General features: G+C 42.1%; 1 protein-coding gene across 3 annotated transcripts in view; it reads right to left on the bottom strand.

The window, feature by feature from the left end:
* GYG1 (glycogenin 1) overlaps positions 1-12,448 on the bottom strand; it is a gene marked incomplete at both ends in the record, with an annotated part of 35,323 nt that extends 22,875 nt beyond the window's left edge. Inside the window, 3 exons of one of the 3 annotated variants that reach the window (XM_084232201.1) lie at positions 9,667-9,829; positions 10,409-10,583; positions 12,318-12,448. In XM_084232201.1, coding sequence (XP_084088327.1) covers positions 9,667-9,829; positions 10,409-10,583; positions 12,318-12,322 — 343 coding nt within the window. Of the gene's footprint in view, positions 1-9,666; positions 9,830-10,408; positions 10,584-12,317 lie in introns of those variants that run through there. The other 2 variants (XM_084232202.1, XM_084232200.1) reach the window with 2 other exon arrangements.
* Positions 12,449-18,416: the final 5,968 nt, after the last annotated feature.

Genomic DNA, 18,416 nt, shown 5'->3' with positions numbered 1-18,416 from the left:
AAACCACTTAAAATATTTTACCACTAAGGAATGGTTATTATACTATGATACTAAAGGGAGTATTATTCACTCATTAAACTTACAACTATAAACTGTAAAAAAGGAAAACTTTCTGCCCACTATGTAACATTGTGATTGTAACTAAGAATGTAAACATTCATATTGGAAGAAAATAAATGAAACAATAGTACTTGGGTAGATTATATATCTTATATTGTTATTTGTATAACTTATAAGTATTAACTTATAAGTATAACTTATAAGTATTAACTTATAACTTATAAGTATTAACTTATAAGTATAACTTACAAGTATTAACTTATAAGTATAACTTATAAGTATTAACTTAAGTATGACTTATAAGTATATTAACTTATAAGTATAACTTACAAGTATATTAACTTATAAGTATAACTTATAAGTACTTTTATAACTTGTAAGTATTAACACAATTGGTGGTAAGAGATTTGTGCTAAGATCTTGTCTTTCTAAACATTTTCCATTTTTACGTGTTAATTTATTTTATTATGAAATATGCTATCAAAAATATTCATGTAGTTTATAAAACACCTTAAATAAAACTATAAACTCAATATCCAATTTAAGAACTTAAATATTACCAATACTGTTTCAGTTCTCTGTTTGGGATCCCTCATCCAACGAGAAATAACACTAATCATGAATTTCATTTGTAATTGTCTGCATTTCCTTTATTTTATCACATATGTAAATATCCCTAGACAAGTGTAGTTTCACTTGTTTTTGAACTTTGTAAACTGGGCGTTATATATGTATTTTCTATTACTTGTTTTTTTATGCCATATTATAAGATCATTTTAAAATTACGGGTAGTTACATGTAATGCAACAACAAAAAATCTACTTCTATGAAGACTGAAATAAAAAGTGGCTGTAAATTATAACTTCTCAGTCCAGCAGGGCAAGTCTGGGAAACAGGGAAATAAGAGGGGGTGCCAGGGATCCCTCCAAACTCCTAGTCAGCTTCCTCCAGCCACAAAAAGCCATTTCCATATCCCTTCATGTATCCTACAAACATCACCATGTGCCATAGCAAAGCGGAGATGCACAGGTAGAATAGGAAATGAATGAGAAGAAAGGCAGGGAAGCAGAATGAGTCAGCAGTGACGACTCAATTGACAAACCCTTAACCATTCAATAAGGACCTTGTGTCTGGAGGGACAGTATAGACCATGAACCTGGAGGAACCAGTATAGACCATGGCCATTGACCTCATTATGTGACTACACAAGTTCGCTTTTTTATTAAAAAATTGTGGATTAGGGCCTCCCTGGTGACACGGGGACTAAAGTCTCAGTGCTATCAAGCTATTGCAGGCCACTGCAGCGTGAATTCAATCCCTGGCCAGGGAGCTTCCCACATGGCACAGCAGCAGACCTCTCAGTCTCCCCTGCTGCTCCCCTCAGCTGTATATTTCAGTGGCTCTCCCTGTTCTGCCCCCCAACCCCCACACCTCTAGCCTACACCCCAGTTCTTGTATGCATAAATACAAAAATTGTGCATTAAAAATATAATTAAATGCCACCTGAAAGTCTGTGGCTTCTTAAATAATTTTTAAAATTAGCACACTCAATCATCTTTCCCAAATGCACAATTCACAAGTCAAGGTTAAGCACAAGTTTTCACTTCATTGGGAAAAAATATCAATGAGTGGAGTGAACAATATCCTCGTTAGAAATCCTTACATTGGAGTACAATTCAAAACAAATTTAAGCATTATGATTTATAAAATGTACAAGGATGCTGTGAATACTGAATTTTCATTACAAAACCCCAGATTTTCACCCAGTATATTCTTGTCTGACTTTTGGAGGCAATTTTATGTTTTCTGACAGGTTAAGACATTTTCAATCTCAATCACATCAGAACTGACAAACATGATTACAAGGCATTGCTGGCAGCTGGGAGCCAGGGGGCCAGGGTGTGGTGACATAGGTTAGAGATAAGGAGAAAGAATAAATGGAACAAGGTATATGTGGCACCTGTTTTGCAAACAAAGGCAAATATCAGATTCTGTATCATCCTTCCCCCAGGCTGCCCACATGCTAGCAATAACCTTACAACAACTGGGTATTTTTTCAGGTCTTTTGACCAGGGTCATGATCCTGCTGTAGGGTAAATGGAAGCGATTGGGTTCCTCCTTCCTCCCCCCACACCTCCCACCATTAGCATCTATGATCCACACCTGTGGTCTTACACACATGCCTCATGGCAGCACCTGGAGTGTGGTATATGGGCGTGCATGAGTGGACAACCTGCGCCGAGACACTGAGCCTACAAGCACAGCAACAGAGGATAGGGCAACAAAGAACCGTGCAGCAGAGTGTAGTAGAGACCAGTGAAGTGACCATGAGAGAACACCAGAGAGCCTGGAAGGAGTGAAGATTCGTAGAGGTCTAGGAGGTCTGCCAGCCTCCAGGTTCCTCAGCCTTCCTGCCTGCCCCGCACCTGGTTGCCTCACTACAAAGGGTATAGAAAAATCATTAAAAGCCTGAAAAACCACTGAGGGCTCCAGGACTCTCCTTTACCCACCTGCCCGGATCCACAGAGAACATGCTCCGTGCCATCCTGGTGCTACACCTGGTAACCACGGACATAAAAGCATTTGCAGGAACTGGGCCTATTTGTAAGATATAAATGGAGTTAAGGGCACTTTTAAATTTGTGCACTTATTTGAGGCTTTTGTAGTTGGTGTGCTCTTTCAGTTTTTTTGGCCTCAGTGTGCATTACAAGGGAGAAGTAGGTATTTTTTTTAAAGATTTTTATTTATACATTCAAGAGCTGGGGTACAGGCCAGAGATGCAGGGTGGGGTTGGTGAGAGGATACACCAGAGACAGTGGGGAACAGAACAGGCAGACTGACCAAAGTACACTGCCGAGGGGAACAGCGTGGCTAGTCAGGAGAGGTCTGCTGCGCCATGTGGGTTACTCCCTGGCCAGCCAGGTATGGAACCAGTGCTGCAGAGGCTGCGATTGCTTCACAGTGTGGTGCTTAACCCCCTGCACCACCAGGGAGGCCCCTCAATACTACTTTAAACATGAGTTCTAGTAGCTAAGCCACAGGAACATTCCCCCACAGAACATACTATTCAAGTCTGGTGTAGCTTCTAGCACCATGGGCATCACCTAGGAGCTTGACAGAAATCTAGACCATTAAGCCTCACCTCAGACCTACAGAGTCAGAATCCACAATTTAATCCCAGGTGATTTGTCTGCATATTAAAGTGTGAGAAGCAGTAGTCTAGAGTCTTTTAAAGAAAGAGTCCATTTTTTGAATGCAAAACTGTTATTTCTATAGGAAATGTCTTAAGTTATATAAATTAGGTAAAGTCACTGTAGATACAGGATAATTGAGTGAACAGGTTCCAGCTCTCAAGTGGTTCTCAGTCCAATAAGGGGACACAGAAGCAGATAGCAAAGAATTTAAAGTAAAACATGTTCAATACTATGACGATAACAGGCAAATGCTGAAATGAAAATGAGACACTTCAAGAATGAGGTATCATCATTTCTGCCTACAGTGAACATGCCAAGGATTACTGAATTATAATTTACAAATGGCCCAGCTCATGGGTATATTTCTGGGGTTTAATAAGGATCAGTGTAAGGGCCTCCCCAGTGGCACAGCGGTTGAGCGCTGGGCCGCTGGGCAGTGAAGCTGCCCGCAGACTCTGCAGTGCCAGTTCGATCCCCGGCTGGCGGCGAGTGTCCCACATGGCGCGCAGACCTCTCCTGCCCCACCTGCTGCTCCCCTCAGCAGTGTACTTTGTCAGTCTGCCTGTTCTGCTCCCCACTCTGGCTCTGGTGAATTCTCTCACCCTCCTGCGCTTCTGACTGTAACCAGTGCTTGTATAAATAAATGAATAAATCTTGGGAAAAAAAAGGATTAGAGTAACACCAAATGGCTCATAGAAATCTGGGCACTCAGACTCTAGCCTCAACATTCCTATATATCACTGGCCTCGACCCATTTTAAACCAAGAATAATTGATGTATCTTACCATTTCATGTTAAAGCTTTTTTTTTTATCTTATTTTAAGGAAAAGAAAATTCTTAATATTAACTGATTAAATAATTGTTTAATCCCAAAGGAAAATCTGATGTCAATTCTGCACACAGAGCAATCGAGCAGCCCTACATGTGCCATTCATAATAAAAGCCCTTTTTTGCAAAGGAACATTTACTCTTGGCTTAAATTTCACTTTCTTAACCTCCTAGTCTAGATTCTCTTAGCACTCTGAACTTTTTGGAATCTTAATAACTGTGAACTAATTGTTTATAAGGACTCACAGGATCTAAGTTTTATAGAGGCAAAACTACCAACTGTGCTGATTTTGAAAGATAAGGATTTTAGGTGTGTGGTTCCAGGGAGAAGAGTGGTAGCTATAGAGACAAAGTAAACCCTCTCTTTCTCATATGTAAAATGAGCTGCTTTCTCTACTCAGTGGAATAAATTTTATGTAATTTATCTGTAATAACACCAGCATAACAGACATTTTCCTTTATCTTGTTATTCTTCTTAGGATACATTTTTATGAATGTTACAATGTGGTATAAATAGGAAAGGAAAAAATAAACTATACAATTGAGCCATATAGTCCAGAAAGGCTGTGGTTTAGATCTGGCTCTGTCACTAGCTCAGGGACACTTGAGCTGGCTGCTTTCTGGACAGCAAGGAGTTATTTTCAAAGAAGTTGATAAAACACTCTGAGGTCCACAAACAGCTCAGTGTTGGGCAGTATCACGTCAGGGAACCAAGTGAGGCACACCCAAATTTTGAGTTCTCTTGGTTTTTCCAAACCAAAGGAAAAGTCAAGCACTGTCTTGAAACAACTCTCTTTCATTCCATTTTTTTGGCAGTTCAAGCTTGAAGCCTAACTACAAAGATTAAGGATGGTGGCACTGAGTCAATTTAACTATAATAAAATGTAGCACAATTCTGTTAAATTGTGCTACAATTTCCTGTTAAAAACCAATTAAAAACTTTATTATAATGTCCTGCTTTACTACATCTATAAGCACAGGATACAGATCTTAAAATTTAGAGTCTCAGCGACCATTTAGAATATGGAACATGCAGGTAAAAGGACCTCAGCATATCTTGGATTCTGTGTAAGGTAAAACCTTACATAATATTCTATCACCAATTTGTTCTCTGATATTCTTTCTGAAAAGTCAACAAAAGAGGGCCTCCCCTGGTGGTGCAAGTGGTTGAGTGCAGTGCTGTGAACCTGTCTGCAGCCTCTGCAGTGCCGGTTTGATCCTGGCCAGCCCGCGAGAATCCCACATGGCACGGCCTCGTGGGATCCTGCCTCGCCTGAGCTTCCCTCAGCAGTGTATTTCATTCAATCTGCCTGTTATGCTCCCCGCTCTTTCCCTGGTGAATATGCTCACCCTCCTGCGCATCTGGCCTGTACCCCAGTTCTTGTATGCATGAATAAATAAATCTTAAAAAAAAGTCAACAAAACAGCAAAATTATATTATTCCAATAAAAAGGCTAGGGTACATATATTATCCCAAGATTTAAAAGAAGGACATCCCAAATTGGAAAATATGAATTTCTCTTTCTGACTTAGATCTATAAAACAAACATATACAGGTAAAATTTAATCAACAGCAATTCATAAACACTAAATTCTTCTTCATCTGCATAAACACCCTTAATTTAAGATACTGTAGAATCACAGGGGAAAATAAAATTAACTTCAACTTGCATTCAGATTAATTTATTCAATTCAAAAGCAAGCACACCAACTTCCTATATGACTGTGTCGAGACAAAACTGCTAATTACTATCTATGACATGACCTCTCTCTTGCCTTCTCACTGCTAATGAGTGCTTAACCTTATCTAGTTACATTCTACACGATGTTACTATATGTCTATTTCACAACAGCTATTGTTCAACTTTCAGGAAACATGTAACTTCAGTTATGAAGTAAGTGCCAAGACAGTTTGCAAACACAGACAATATAGGAACTTAGACATTTCACTATGAGAAACAGCTACCAGAGGTGAATTAGGAATACAGTTACTAGTTCTAAATTATAACACTAGATATTCTGGAAGAAAAGAGATATCAAGATACCTAGCAGGATTTGCCATATTAGGATTAGTTTCTTGGCTAGAGATGGGGAGGGGACAGGGCAGATAGTGATGGAGGGCTGATGATTAGAAGCGTGACAGCCACATTCTTTCACATTAGAAGGGTTGCAAAAGCAGCTGCAAGTGATTAGCCATCAGCAGTCTGTGTGGCTTGTCAGAGGACACCAGGCCCCATCAGTTTTTGTTGAATGTACACAGAGATTAAAAAAAAAAAAAAAAACCTGAAGATATTCAGACTGAGATATACTCTTTGCAAACTGATTTCAAGGCCAGTCTAAAAAAAGCAGGAACTTAAACATCCTTATACAGTAAAACCGAGAGGTGGGGTGAGGTGAATGGAAACCTGTGGACACTATAAATGTATGGTAAAGTGAAAGGAAAATATCTACAAATGCTCATCACAGTGCTGATGACATAACCCCTAGACAAAATTCGGTGCTATATTGAAAACTTGAGGTGAAGAAAGGGCATTGCTAATAGAAAAGATGTAGCTCATGAATAATATTTTGTTAATATTAACTGTAAGCCCAATAAATCTTTATGCTACACAAGTACTGATTCAGTGAAATAGTAGACTCCTCCAGAAAAGTGGGGAGCAAACATGAGTAAAGCTTTGATGAGTAAAGCTTATCAACACTTCAAGTGAAAACAACTCTGATTTAAAAGCTGTTGGTTAACTCCTCTGTTATGGTTATTCTCAATATATTGTTTAAATACAAGTTCCTATCTGCATAGTTGAAGTTTGAATTCCTTCATTTAAGCATTTCTATTAACAGAGAAAATTCAATTCATCGCCACCAACGAGCCAGTAAATGGAATACCTTACAGAAAGGCCAGCTTCTGGAAACCCTGCTGCTGAATAATGAAATGTGCTAGCAGGCATGGAGAAAATCTCTCAGTGGTTTCAGATTCTGGCTGAAAAAGCAGAAAGTGTTTTCTAGTTGAGCACTTTTCATACATTCTTGCTTCGTAACAATGAATTCATCAACTCCTTAGTCCCTCTAGATTCTAGAGCAAAGTAGAAAATCCAGGTTGTTCCCCAGCAGTTAATCAGTTTTATATTCTAAAACTGTAACTTGGATAACTTACCATTAACCCTTTACTATTTAGTATCCAAGCTCTTACTTCTCAACAACAAAATCTAATACTCTTCTAGATTAGAGACCGGATTTTCTTTATACTATTACAGGGTTTCAGGCAGCCAAGTCTACTTTAAAATATGATTCTCTTACTGAAGTCGAGAATTTACAATGAATTTCTGATAGGAGTACACTACTTCCTTAAGGTGTGATGTGAGGAGGTGAAGGAAGTTACATTTTGATGGGAAGGTTAAGACTAATAGTGGACTTCTGCTAAAAATACTCTCATCCCACAAGGTAACATACAATGGTAACTAAGGATAAACAATAAAAGAAAATGTGTTTTGTACTCAAATACTATAATTCTCAGTCCTTATACAGAAGGGAAATACAAGAACTAACAAATAAGTCAGTAAAGTGAAGTTATATTTGACCCTGGTCGCAGTGAACACACAACATATTCTTTAAGGTTGCTTAAAATAAGGCTTTTTGTCAGATGCTACTATTCTGTGTTCAGATAGTCCTGTACACCTTTTAGAGCATGCATGTTTTAGAATTAAGCAGAGCCTGATATTTTAAGCTGGATGATTCCTTGTTTGGGGTAGGGGGGTGTCCTACACATGGTAGAATGCTTAGGACCATCCCTGGCCTCTGCTCACTAGATGCCATAGCATCCTCACTAGTTGTAACAACCAGAAATGTCTCCAGATACTGCCAAATGGAGGGTCAGATCACTCCAGATTGAGAACTGCAGGTATAAACTACCAACTAGCCTAGTAGTGAAACAGGACTAAGTTTTAAACTTCTATTCTTTTGAATGACATTTCAAATAGTTGCATATCCAAAATCTCCAGGAGCGAAAGCAATTTCTGTGAATAGCAAAAACAAAAACCCAATTTCAGGCTTATGTACTTAAAACTTAAAATGTTTAAACTCCCATCTCTTTACTCCAATACTCTGACATACTTTTAAATTTAACCTTTTCATTTAAAGTTCAAATTTGAGATTCTGATTTTTAACTTTGTAACTAGTTAATGAAAATGAATCTTCAGTACCCAGATCTTCACCTAATGTTATCTGAAAAAGGCTGTTTCTGCTGGTTTGGAAAAAAAAATCTACCCACAGCAAATCTTAGGTCTCTCTGCTCTTAGAGAGAGGAAGACAGGAAAAAAGCCCCTTGTGCTGAGGGGTGGATAGGGTGTGGAGCTCAGGGCTCTGGCCTGCAGCCCTGTTCCTAATCTAGGCTTTTGCCACAATCTGACAGTGAGTCACTATGGAAAGCAGTGATTCTTAGAACACACCCATTTTTTCTAGACACAACTGGGTCATTTTCATACAAAACAGTTATTAACATTAATTTTTCAAAGAGATGCTTTTGCATCTTGGCTACTATTTTGTCTTGTGTGGTTAATTGTTTTAAAAAAGTGGCTTATTGGGCCTCCCTGGTGGCGCAAGGGGTTAAGATGCAACCTATGAAGCTATCCGCAGCCACTTCAGCAAGAGCTCGATCCCCAGCCAGGGAGCAACCCACATGGCGCAGCAGATCTCTCTTGACTCGCCCACTGCTCCCCTCAGCAGTGTATTTCAATCAATCTGGCTGTTGTTTCCCACTCTGTCTCTGGTGAATCCTCTCACCCTCCACACCTCTGGACTATACCCCAGTTCTTGTATACATAAATAAATCTTTAAAAAAAAAAGTAGCTTATTATTTATCATTTCAGAGACTGGCTTAATGGAAGCATACCTACTTATCCATTTGGCCAAAATTCTGTAAAGAATGAGGTCTTAAATCTCACTAGTTAGGGCCTTTCTGTATGTATCCACATACACATGCACTACATACACACATACACATTATGGAAATGGATGCTGAATTCACCAATGTTCTACTCTTTAGTTTTGCAGATTCCACTCTTACTGTTACACCCCTCAAAGAGAATGCAAATTTAAGACAAAAGCTATTCATATAAATTCCTATCTTCTCATTCCCTCCCGAGGAATGAGAGCCAAATTATCAGGTTTATTTCTCAAATTTCCATGGAGACAACACTTGGTTCTTCTGTTAGCTCTTGTACTTAAGTTTGCTCAGGTTTAAAAATATTAGTTTTAAAAACCTTCTGCATGGTCTAACGGTCTTTCAAATCTTGAATAATTATGGTTCATTTATCATACTCTAATTGAGACACAGGAAGGCCAATTAAAGGCATTCATCATTCATCCTAGTTTAGTTTAATCATATGTACCTATAGAAAGAAAGATACATGTTTACACAAAACATATGATACTATCTTCAGAAAGAATACAACTTAAAAATGCTTGCTATAGCTCATGTACTGCTATCTTTCAGGCACTAGGAACCATAGCAACTATATCCCTGGGCCCAGCAGACCCAACAAATCACTACACTAATAGCTTATCAGATAGAAAGACAACAGATACATACCATCAAAACTACCTTGCTCAGAAGCAAGGTGCAACAGCTGACTGTATGTTTCAACTGAAGGTTGATAAACAAACACTCCTGAATTGAAGCAATCAGGCCATCCTGGGTCTGGTGCAGCAGACAACTCTTCTCTTTCAAAAAGATCATCAATATTTGCTAGCACCTAATACAGGGAGGAGATGGGATAGAAGAAGGGAAAGCATTATAGGAAAGTCCTGCTATAACAAATCTTTCTTAAGTTCTTCCTAAATTATCAAACATAAAATATGCAATCTACAGCTGGTCATATTATTCAGATGACACTGTAAGGTAGCCTGGACATGCTTTCCTCATCCCCTGACACTTTGTACCACAGTAGTTTTATCTGAACTTTCTTTTTTTTAAAGATTTATTTATTTGTTTACAAGCACTGGGTACAGTCAGAAGTGCAGGAGGGTGAGAGAATTCACCAGAGCCAGAGTGGGGAACAGAACAGGCAGACTGATGAAATACACTGCTGAGGAGAGCAGCGGGCACAACAGGAGAGGTCTGTCACGCCATGTGGGACCCTCGCAGGCGGCCGGGGATCAAACCGGCACTGTAGAGGCTGTGGGCAGCTTCGCAGCCCAGCCTCAACCGCTGCGCCACCAGAGGAGGCCCTATCTGAACTTTTATCTGAACACTGTCAGTATTAGTGTTCTTCAAATGTCTAAGTGGTCTTGGTTACTATACACATCTTTTCTGTCATCAAAGCCACACTCACCAGAGTATCAGCATCCATGAACACACATTTTGAGTACTGTGTAAGTGACCAGCAATGGAGTTTAGTTAATGTGACACCCAATTCAGGTCTCTTCATTAAGGTTAGATGAGCAGAATCACCACTGTCCAAGACATCTACCATGATGACTTCATCAAAGACAGTTTCTAAAACTTTTCTGTCAAAATAAAATCCAGAAAATAGAGCTTAGTATCTTTTCAGAACAAGTGACCCAGCTAATGTGTCCTTATGAGCCTATCCATCAACTACTGAAGCAATTGGCTACATTGGTATTCTTACATCCTAATTTACTTTAGGAATATTGTGCCACATTGTGTGTGGAGTTAACATCATTAAAATAATAAGAACTGCTTATGAGGATAAAGCACTTGGATTAGAGTATTATTACAAAAGAAATGTTCTATTTTTTATTGTACCACTGAACATCAGATAAATTGTGGAAAATTAGTGTGATTCACATTTGGTAAGAATACAACTTTGCAAAAGTCTATGTATGTTAACAGTGATATTTTATTAGAGTTGACTGTAACTACTGCATATTTTTTTTTACAAATGATGTCTATATAATATCTGCAAAGCCTATAATAAATCATTTTTACAAAGCAGTTGACAGAGAACTGACCAAACTGTGTCAGGAAAAGTTTACAGTTACCAAGTTGCCCTTTTTTACAATCTACAAAAACCAGCATTTATTATGTGCTTAGCACTCCTGATATAATGACTCACTCAAACTTTGGTTTGAGGTGCAATACTCCTTCATACCCAAAACTAACAAAGGATTTAATTTTAGAAAGTCATCCTGATGTTGGTTAAGTGGCTACACTCAGCCCAAGGGGAAAAAAGTATGATAAAGACAGATCATCATTGAACATGCAGAGCAAAACTGGTATTCTAGTATCTATCCCCCAAACCATACAAAAATAATGTTCTAGTTCTAGTTCACACAGCAAACTTGATTTTTTTTAAAAGGAAATGGTCAATGACACCCTAAACCACAATAAATGAAGGGGAGGAACCTAATACCATATCTGTCTTCTTACACAGCACCTCACAAGTTGACTACAAGTTCTGAGACACAGTCTTTTGACAGTTCCCTAAATTACCTTTTAGGAACAAGGTTTTTAGTGTAATATATGTATGTCTATATAACACCTCCTTTTCAGAGGTCCTTGGTCTGTGTTTACATTTTGGGGGGGGAAAAGTCACAAAAAGGGGTTTTCAATTCTTTAGATGGACAGGAGAATGCAAAATAAACACAACACAGAGCTGCTAATGTGCTCCAACATTTTTCAACTTAGTACGAGGAGCTAGGTAGGTTCATTCAGATCCCTCAAAATGTAACTCCAACAAATCAAAATTAACTAACAAATCAACAAAAGCTTGTGCCCTTCAAGGTGGTTTCCCAATATAATCCTAGTTCAGAAAGCCCTTTGGCAAATATTCTAGTCTCTTAAATGGTAAATAAAAATTGTCAACTGGAGAAAATTTGTCAAAGTCACTGAGGTTTCTTCTGTTTGAAACAGGAAGCCAAGTTGTCCCTGCCCATTTTAGGAAGGGAGTGTAAATGAAATGTGACCTCTCACAGGGATGTCTGGACTCACTCACAGATTACCCAGAGAGATCTTGCCTAAGGAAGAAATCATTCTCTAGCTGGGATCAGTTAGAGCCCAAAACAGAACATAATCCCCCGCCCCCCCCAAGGAATCTTGGTTGGAATATCTTCCAAAAGGTAGGAAGAGGCTTCAGATCCAGGAAACCTTTGCTGAACAATTATCCTCTTTCTCTACCCAGTCCTCAAGCCTTGAAGAGAGTAAGGCCTAATATGAACTGGTGCCATTAACAGGAGCCAGGCATTAGAGCCCCACCACCAACAGGACAGAGGGATCCTTACCTCATGGAGTCTGAGACCTGCGGGGTGGCAAGCACAACCAGCTTCCGGGTGGTTCTGTGCTGTTTGAGGGACGAGCCCAGGACCAGGGCCCCTTTAGCGTAGGCATCGTTTGTGGTCAGCGTCACAAAGGCCTGATCTTAATACAAAGAGAAAAAACACACTCACATATAATTCCTACCTCAAAAATGCTACCGCACTATCCTTCCTAAGCAATAACTTGGCAAAACTGTCTCCTCTGTGATCAACTTACTGTACTCAAAAAGGAACAACCTCTTGATGGTTGAGTGGGGAACACAAGTACCCACTTTAAGAATGATTTAAGACATACTTTAGCAGGAATATCTTTGGCAATCTTCTAAAGACTGACTGAGGTAAATCCAATTTAGAGTTAGACATGCTAAATTCTCAGAATAAATGGTAACTTAACACCCAGAGGGTGAGCCTTAGGCAATTAACAAGTGATAATGAAAAGAACAAATGATAATGAAAAGATCAAGCACAGTTTCTGTTTCTTCTACAAGATACCACAGACAGTGTTTTCAGTCAAGTTCAAATCCAAGAGTCTCCAGTGAGACCATCTGAAAGAAGTGGCCATAAACTTCATTTTGGTGTTCACATTTCTGCCAAGGCTCATACTTTTAATACTGTTTCCTTATCCTAGAGCAGCCTCACATAGTCACCTCTCAAAAGATCAACTCTGAGAAGCTTCTGTCCTTGATTCTTCTATCATAGTGGCCAACAGCTTTGTTAAATGGATTCAGGGACCACTTCACAAACTCTAACAAACCTGTCTCCTTTTCTTTAGAGAAGCAAGCATACTCTCTACCCTCTACCCTAGGGTCCCCCAACAACCTTTATCCCTCACACATAAAAATAACCAATCTCCAATAATTGTGAGAACAGAAGGCAAACAACTTGGTTTTTCTTCCTTGTAGAAGGAGGCCCACTCTCCCAAGAGCATCAACCCAACCTTTAGGATTTCTCCAGTCCATCCCTGGACTGAGTCCGGGGCATGCACCATCCGGTTGATGGGCAGCCAAACATACAGGATACTTAAGATCAAGCGCTGGCCGGGGTCACTTGGGGAATTGTTGCCCAACCAGAGTGTTGGGACATTTTGTCAAGAAGTCACTTTGTTTCTGTCTTAGGTCTCCTCATTCTCCTTTGCCTAGTGTCCAATGTGGAGGCTGGAGGCAGTAGAAATGCCATTGACAAAAGTGAAAGGACTTTGCAGTATGTCAAGTGGGCTGGCACGCCCCCAGCCTCTAACTTGAGGTGCATCCTCATACAGTAGCAGTTGGACTCTCTCCCACGCCGGTCCATTATTTAGTTGTGGAAAACCCTGTCAGTCACACTCTAGGAAAGTGCACAACCCTGATCTGCCACTTGACATGCCCAGCAACCTCTGCGTGTATTTGTACTTGTTCCTTCCACCCCTGCAAAACGGCAACCTATTAGTCAGTGCAGCCCAAGGGTATTTAATCGGGGGTGTTAACTCTAAAGCTTTTCAGATTCCAGGGATTCTCTGAGGAACATTTAGTAAGGTAATATTCAAGGACTTCAGGAAGCAACAGGAATGATTTCCAAGACAAAGCAGGGAATCGGACAAAATGCTCAGGAACACTGCGTAGACCACCCAGACCTAGCAAACCCCACAAATGAGCAAGAGAGCCGAAGGGCAGCTGGGTAGGAGAACAACCTCCCCGGAGATGACTGACCTCCGGTCACAGCTGCAGAGTCCGGCAGCTTAGCCGCAGCCACAGCCCGCTACTGGCCTCAACAAGGGGAGGACCAGTTACCTGGAGCTTCCCGTCCGCGGAGCAGCTCGCCCCGCGGCCCCTACACCTTGCAACAAGTGGCGCCGCGGCCCGAGCTCTCCCCTGGCCCCCGGCCCGCTCCCCGCGGCGCTCGCCCGGCTCCGGCTTCCAGCACCCCGGCTCGAAAGGCCTAAAAATAGGCTCGACTCGGTGCCAGAGCCCCGGCCCGCGGCCGAGGAGCCGGGCAGGGGCCGCGCCTTCCAGGGGCTGCAGCCTGCGGGAGGAGGGGCGGCTCCCCGCAGTCTCGCCGGGCTCGCCGGCTCGGGTCCGGCGCCCGCGGAGGAGCCGGCTCCCCGCCCCCGCCCCCACCCCCACCCGGCCCGCGGCCCGTCCCCCCTCAGGGCGAGCGCGGGGGACGGGCGAGAGGACGGGGGCGGGACGGGACTGCGGCGGAGGGCCCGGCTCTGCCGGCCGCCCCCTCCGCTCCCCCGCCGGGCTGCGGGCTGCGCCCCGGCTCCCGGGGGCGGCGAGACCGCGGCTGACGCAGGAAGAGACGCGCTCGCGGCCGCCGGCCTGTAACTTGGCGGCGGGGCCGGCCCGGCCGGGCGCTCCCCCGGGGCGGGGCGGGGGGCTGCGCGGGGCGGGAGCCGCGGCCCGGGTTCCGGCGGCGGGGCGGGCGCGCGGGGCGGGGGGCGCGCGGCGCGGCGGGTACCTGTCATGGTGCTGCCGGGGCCTCCGCAGCCGCAGGCCGGGGCTCGGAGAGGCCGCACGGGAGCTCCGCCAGCGAGGAGGCGCGGCGGGAGCCCGGCCGCCCCCGCGGCTCTTATAGCGGCCGTCACGTGGCTGCGCACGCCCCGGGCGCCCGGCCCACCCCGCGGGGAGAGCCGCCCTGCGGCGGGGCTCCCGAGCCGCCCCCCGCGCTCGCTGCAGCCCCAGTGCCCGGGGTGAGGCTCCCCGGACGGGCTTTCCCAGCCTCTGGTCGTGCAATCATGGGGGACCTACTTGTCACCGCCTAAAGAAGTGTCCTCCCGGAGCCCGGGGTTTGGAGGGGGCTTGGAGGCATCAGACAGGTAAACTGCCCAGGAAGCCAAGGGTGAGGGAACCTTAAAATAGAAACAAAAAATGTTAGGTCACTCTGGTTATACCGTCATTGGTCTGAAGTGCATGAATTAAACGTGGGAACATAGCGTAAAACTTTCTGAGGCCTGGAATCTTGTTCTAGCAAGCAAGAGAGCAAAAGCATTTTCAAGGACTTAAACTTGAAACTGACTCCACTCTTCAGGCTATGGGGAATCTGCTGCCTCAGGGTGAATCAGCCTTTCAGCCCACACTAATGATCAAGGAAGATGATGCTGAAGATTTCAGCAACTTGGTACCTGGCATTTGCAGCTGCATAGTGCATTCTTCAGAAATGAGGGATGTGATTAAGCATTTGCTGTCCTCTGCACATAAGTAGCATCGCCATATCTTTGTTTTTAATGATGCTGATTCTCTGCTGTACCTGTACAAACTAATTCAAACTTGTGTTTGTTCAAATAAGTTTAGAGATATTAACATCAGAATCAAAAACTTACAAAAAATGAAATGTAGAGACTAGGCATTCTTATTAAAATATATGCAAAATACCTCATTAAATCTAGGATAATGTTTCAGTAACAATCTATGTGACATGGGAGATTTGTTCCAGGGATGGAAAGATTAAAAATAATAATAACAACACATAATCTCATTTTTCAGTCCATTCCTTTGACAGGAAGGGATGTGAGGAACATAACAGGTGCTAAGAGAAAGCTGTTACCGTGTGTGTGTGTGTGTGTGTGTGTGTGTACGCGCATGTGCGCACTACTTTTCCGCTTTGCCTCCACACTCTTCATTCTTTAATAAACTCACTTAATTTTGCTTGTCCCAATTTATTTAAACTGATTAACAAAGTTTAATATTCATGTTTCAAACCTGAATTTCCAAGCCTGTGGAAGCACTTCCTAGTGTTTCCATGATGGTTTGTAGTATTGTTACAGGGCAGGGTGAGGGGCAGCCCATAACCCCCAAACTTGCCTGCCCTAAAAAGTTTCTGCCATCCACCGCATTAAGACAAAACATACTCTAGTGCATAAGAACTTTTATGGAAAGTAACTTTATAATTAGTGAATAATACAGAAAAGACAGAGAATAAAGATTACAAATCAAGCACTGGAAATTAACTTGTCTTCTCCTGGGGAAATGCTCAGCCAAATAGGGTTGGCCAAAAGCACGGCCACTGAGGCCCAAAAACCTGCCGCAAGTCTAAAGCACATTCCGGCATGGACACATTGACTGTTTCTGATCGGAAACAGCCAGACAAGCCTGCAAGGAAAAGAGCAAAATCAAAATCAAGATAAAAGCTGCCATTGTTAACCTTCCTATGGTCTCTCATCCACATCTGTTTCCACCAGTCCAGGAAGTGCAGCTTCTTCACATGTCTCTCTGCTCCATGTGCCTCCTTCAGGTCTCCTTCTGGCTCTCCCTCCTTTTTTGCTCCAGTGTCTTCTCTAGCTTCTTCCCCTCCCTGCTCAGCTCCAACCTCTCTTGAGTGGGGCAGGGAACCTGGAACATCCCCTCTTCCTGGAGAGCACCCTATTACATAAAGTATTAATAGAAAAATATGATGAATTTTTTCAGTTTAATAGGTTCCCAAAGCTTCTGCATCAGTTAGATATTTAAGGGTTCCCTTAAATCCTCACCCCTACTCAATGAAGTAGATGTTATAGCCTCATTTTACAGATGAGGAAACATGACTCAGAAAAGTTAAATTATTTGTCTGTGGTCATATCAAGTGAACAAGGTAGGATTAAAATCATGGTGTTTGGATTATGGCAAGACTATGACATCTCTGATACACTGGTGCCATTGAAAAAGCTAGTAAGTATGGTAACTGTGGTTGAGTAATGTTGTTTAGGTTAATTTATTTCACAAAATCTTGAATTTGTCACTTTTCTAGGAAGTTGAGAAATAGCTCTCTAATATAACACATCCTTCTCTCCATTCCTGCCACTGAACCCAAACACACCAAAAAAGCAGCATATAGTACAGTTCTTTGCCAATGATAATTGCTCAGTAAATGCTGAATGGAAGCTGAACAGAAACTTAACCACATTAATCCAAAAAGTAAAATCCTTGAGAATAAGTGATTTACTTGCAAAGTTTTACTGGTTTCAAATAAATTTTATCACTATTTCCTAAAGTGCAGATCTAGACTTTCTATAATAGAATTGCTTAAAGCACATGTTAAAATGCAAGTTTTGTTCCTAAACCCAAACTGCATGAATCAGAATTTTAATGATAGTGGCCTCCCTGGTGGCGCAAGGAGTTAAGACACAGCCAATGAAGCTGTCCACAGCCACTGCAGCAAGAGATCGATCCCTAGCCAGGGAGATACCCCACATGGCACAGCAGACCAGGTCTCCTGGCTTGCCCGCTGCTCCCCTCAGCAGTGTATTTCACTATATCTGCCTGTTCTGTTCCCCACTCTGTCTCTGGTGAATCCTATCACCCCCCCCATACTTCTGGCTTGTACCCCAGTTCTTGTATGCATGAATAAATCTTTAAAAAATAATTTTAATGATAGAACCCAAGAATATGCATTTTAAATACCACTTTTCAGGAGACTCTCTAGAGTCATTCCTCTTCCCCTAACGCCATGTGGTAAAACCTCCTGGTTAGGTGGAAATATGGAGGTGAGGGCATAGTGGATGGGTTTCTACCCCTGTAGCCATTTTAGGCCTGCAAGAGTTGGTGCTCTTTAAGGAATAGAAAGGCTGTAAAGACATACCTTGTTTTATTGCATTTTTCTTTATTGTGCTTCACAGACATTGTGGATTTTTCTTTTTTCTTTTTTTTTTTTAAACAAATTTAAGGTTTGTGGCAACCCTGTGTAGAGTGAGACTATTGACACTGTTTTTCCAACATCATGTGCTCACTTTGTTTTTCTGTTACATTTAGTTAAGGTATTGATTTTTTAGATACAATGTTATTACACAGTTAATAGACTATAATATAATGTAAACAACTTTTATTTGCACTGGGAAACCAACAATTCTTGTGACTGGCTTTATTGTGATACTAGCTTTATTGAGGCAACATGGAAACAAACCTGCAATATCTCCTAGATGTAACCTGTACTTGAATTTTACCTACCTTAGGGCAGGGAAAATAGAGAGCGGGCCTTCCAGGTCTGAATTGTTCCTTTCCATATGGCTAGGTGGACCTGGAAGAGTGAGGTTTCCATCTTTCATCCAGAAAACCATGTGAAACTGGTGACTCTCAATGCCACCTGCTGCTCAAAGCCCAAGGAGGGGCTTTTGTG

Source organism: Talpa europaea (genome assembly GCF_964194135.1).
Source record: "Talpa europaea genome assembly, chromosome: 4".
Lineage (NCBI taxonomy): Eukaryota > Metazoa > Chordata > Mammalia > Eulipotyphla > Talpidae > Talpa > Talpa europaea.
Note: the sequence above shows the minus strand (reverse complement) of the source record. Positions and strands in the feature narration are given on the sequence as shown.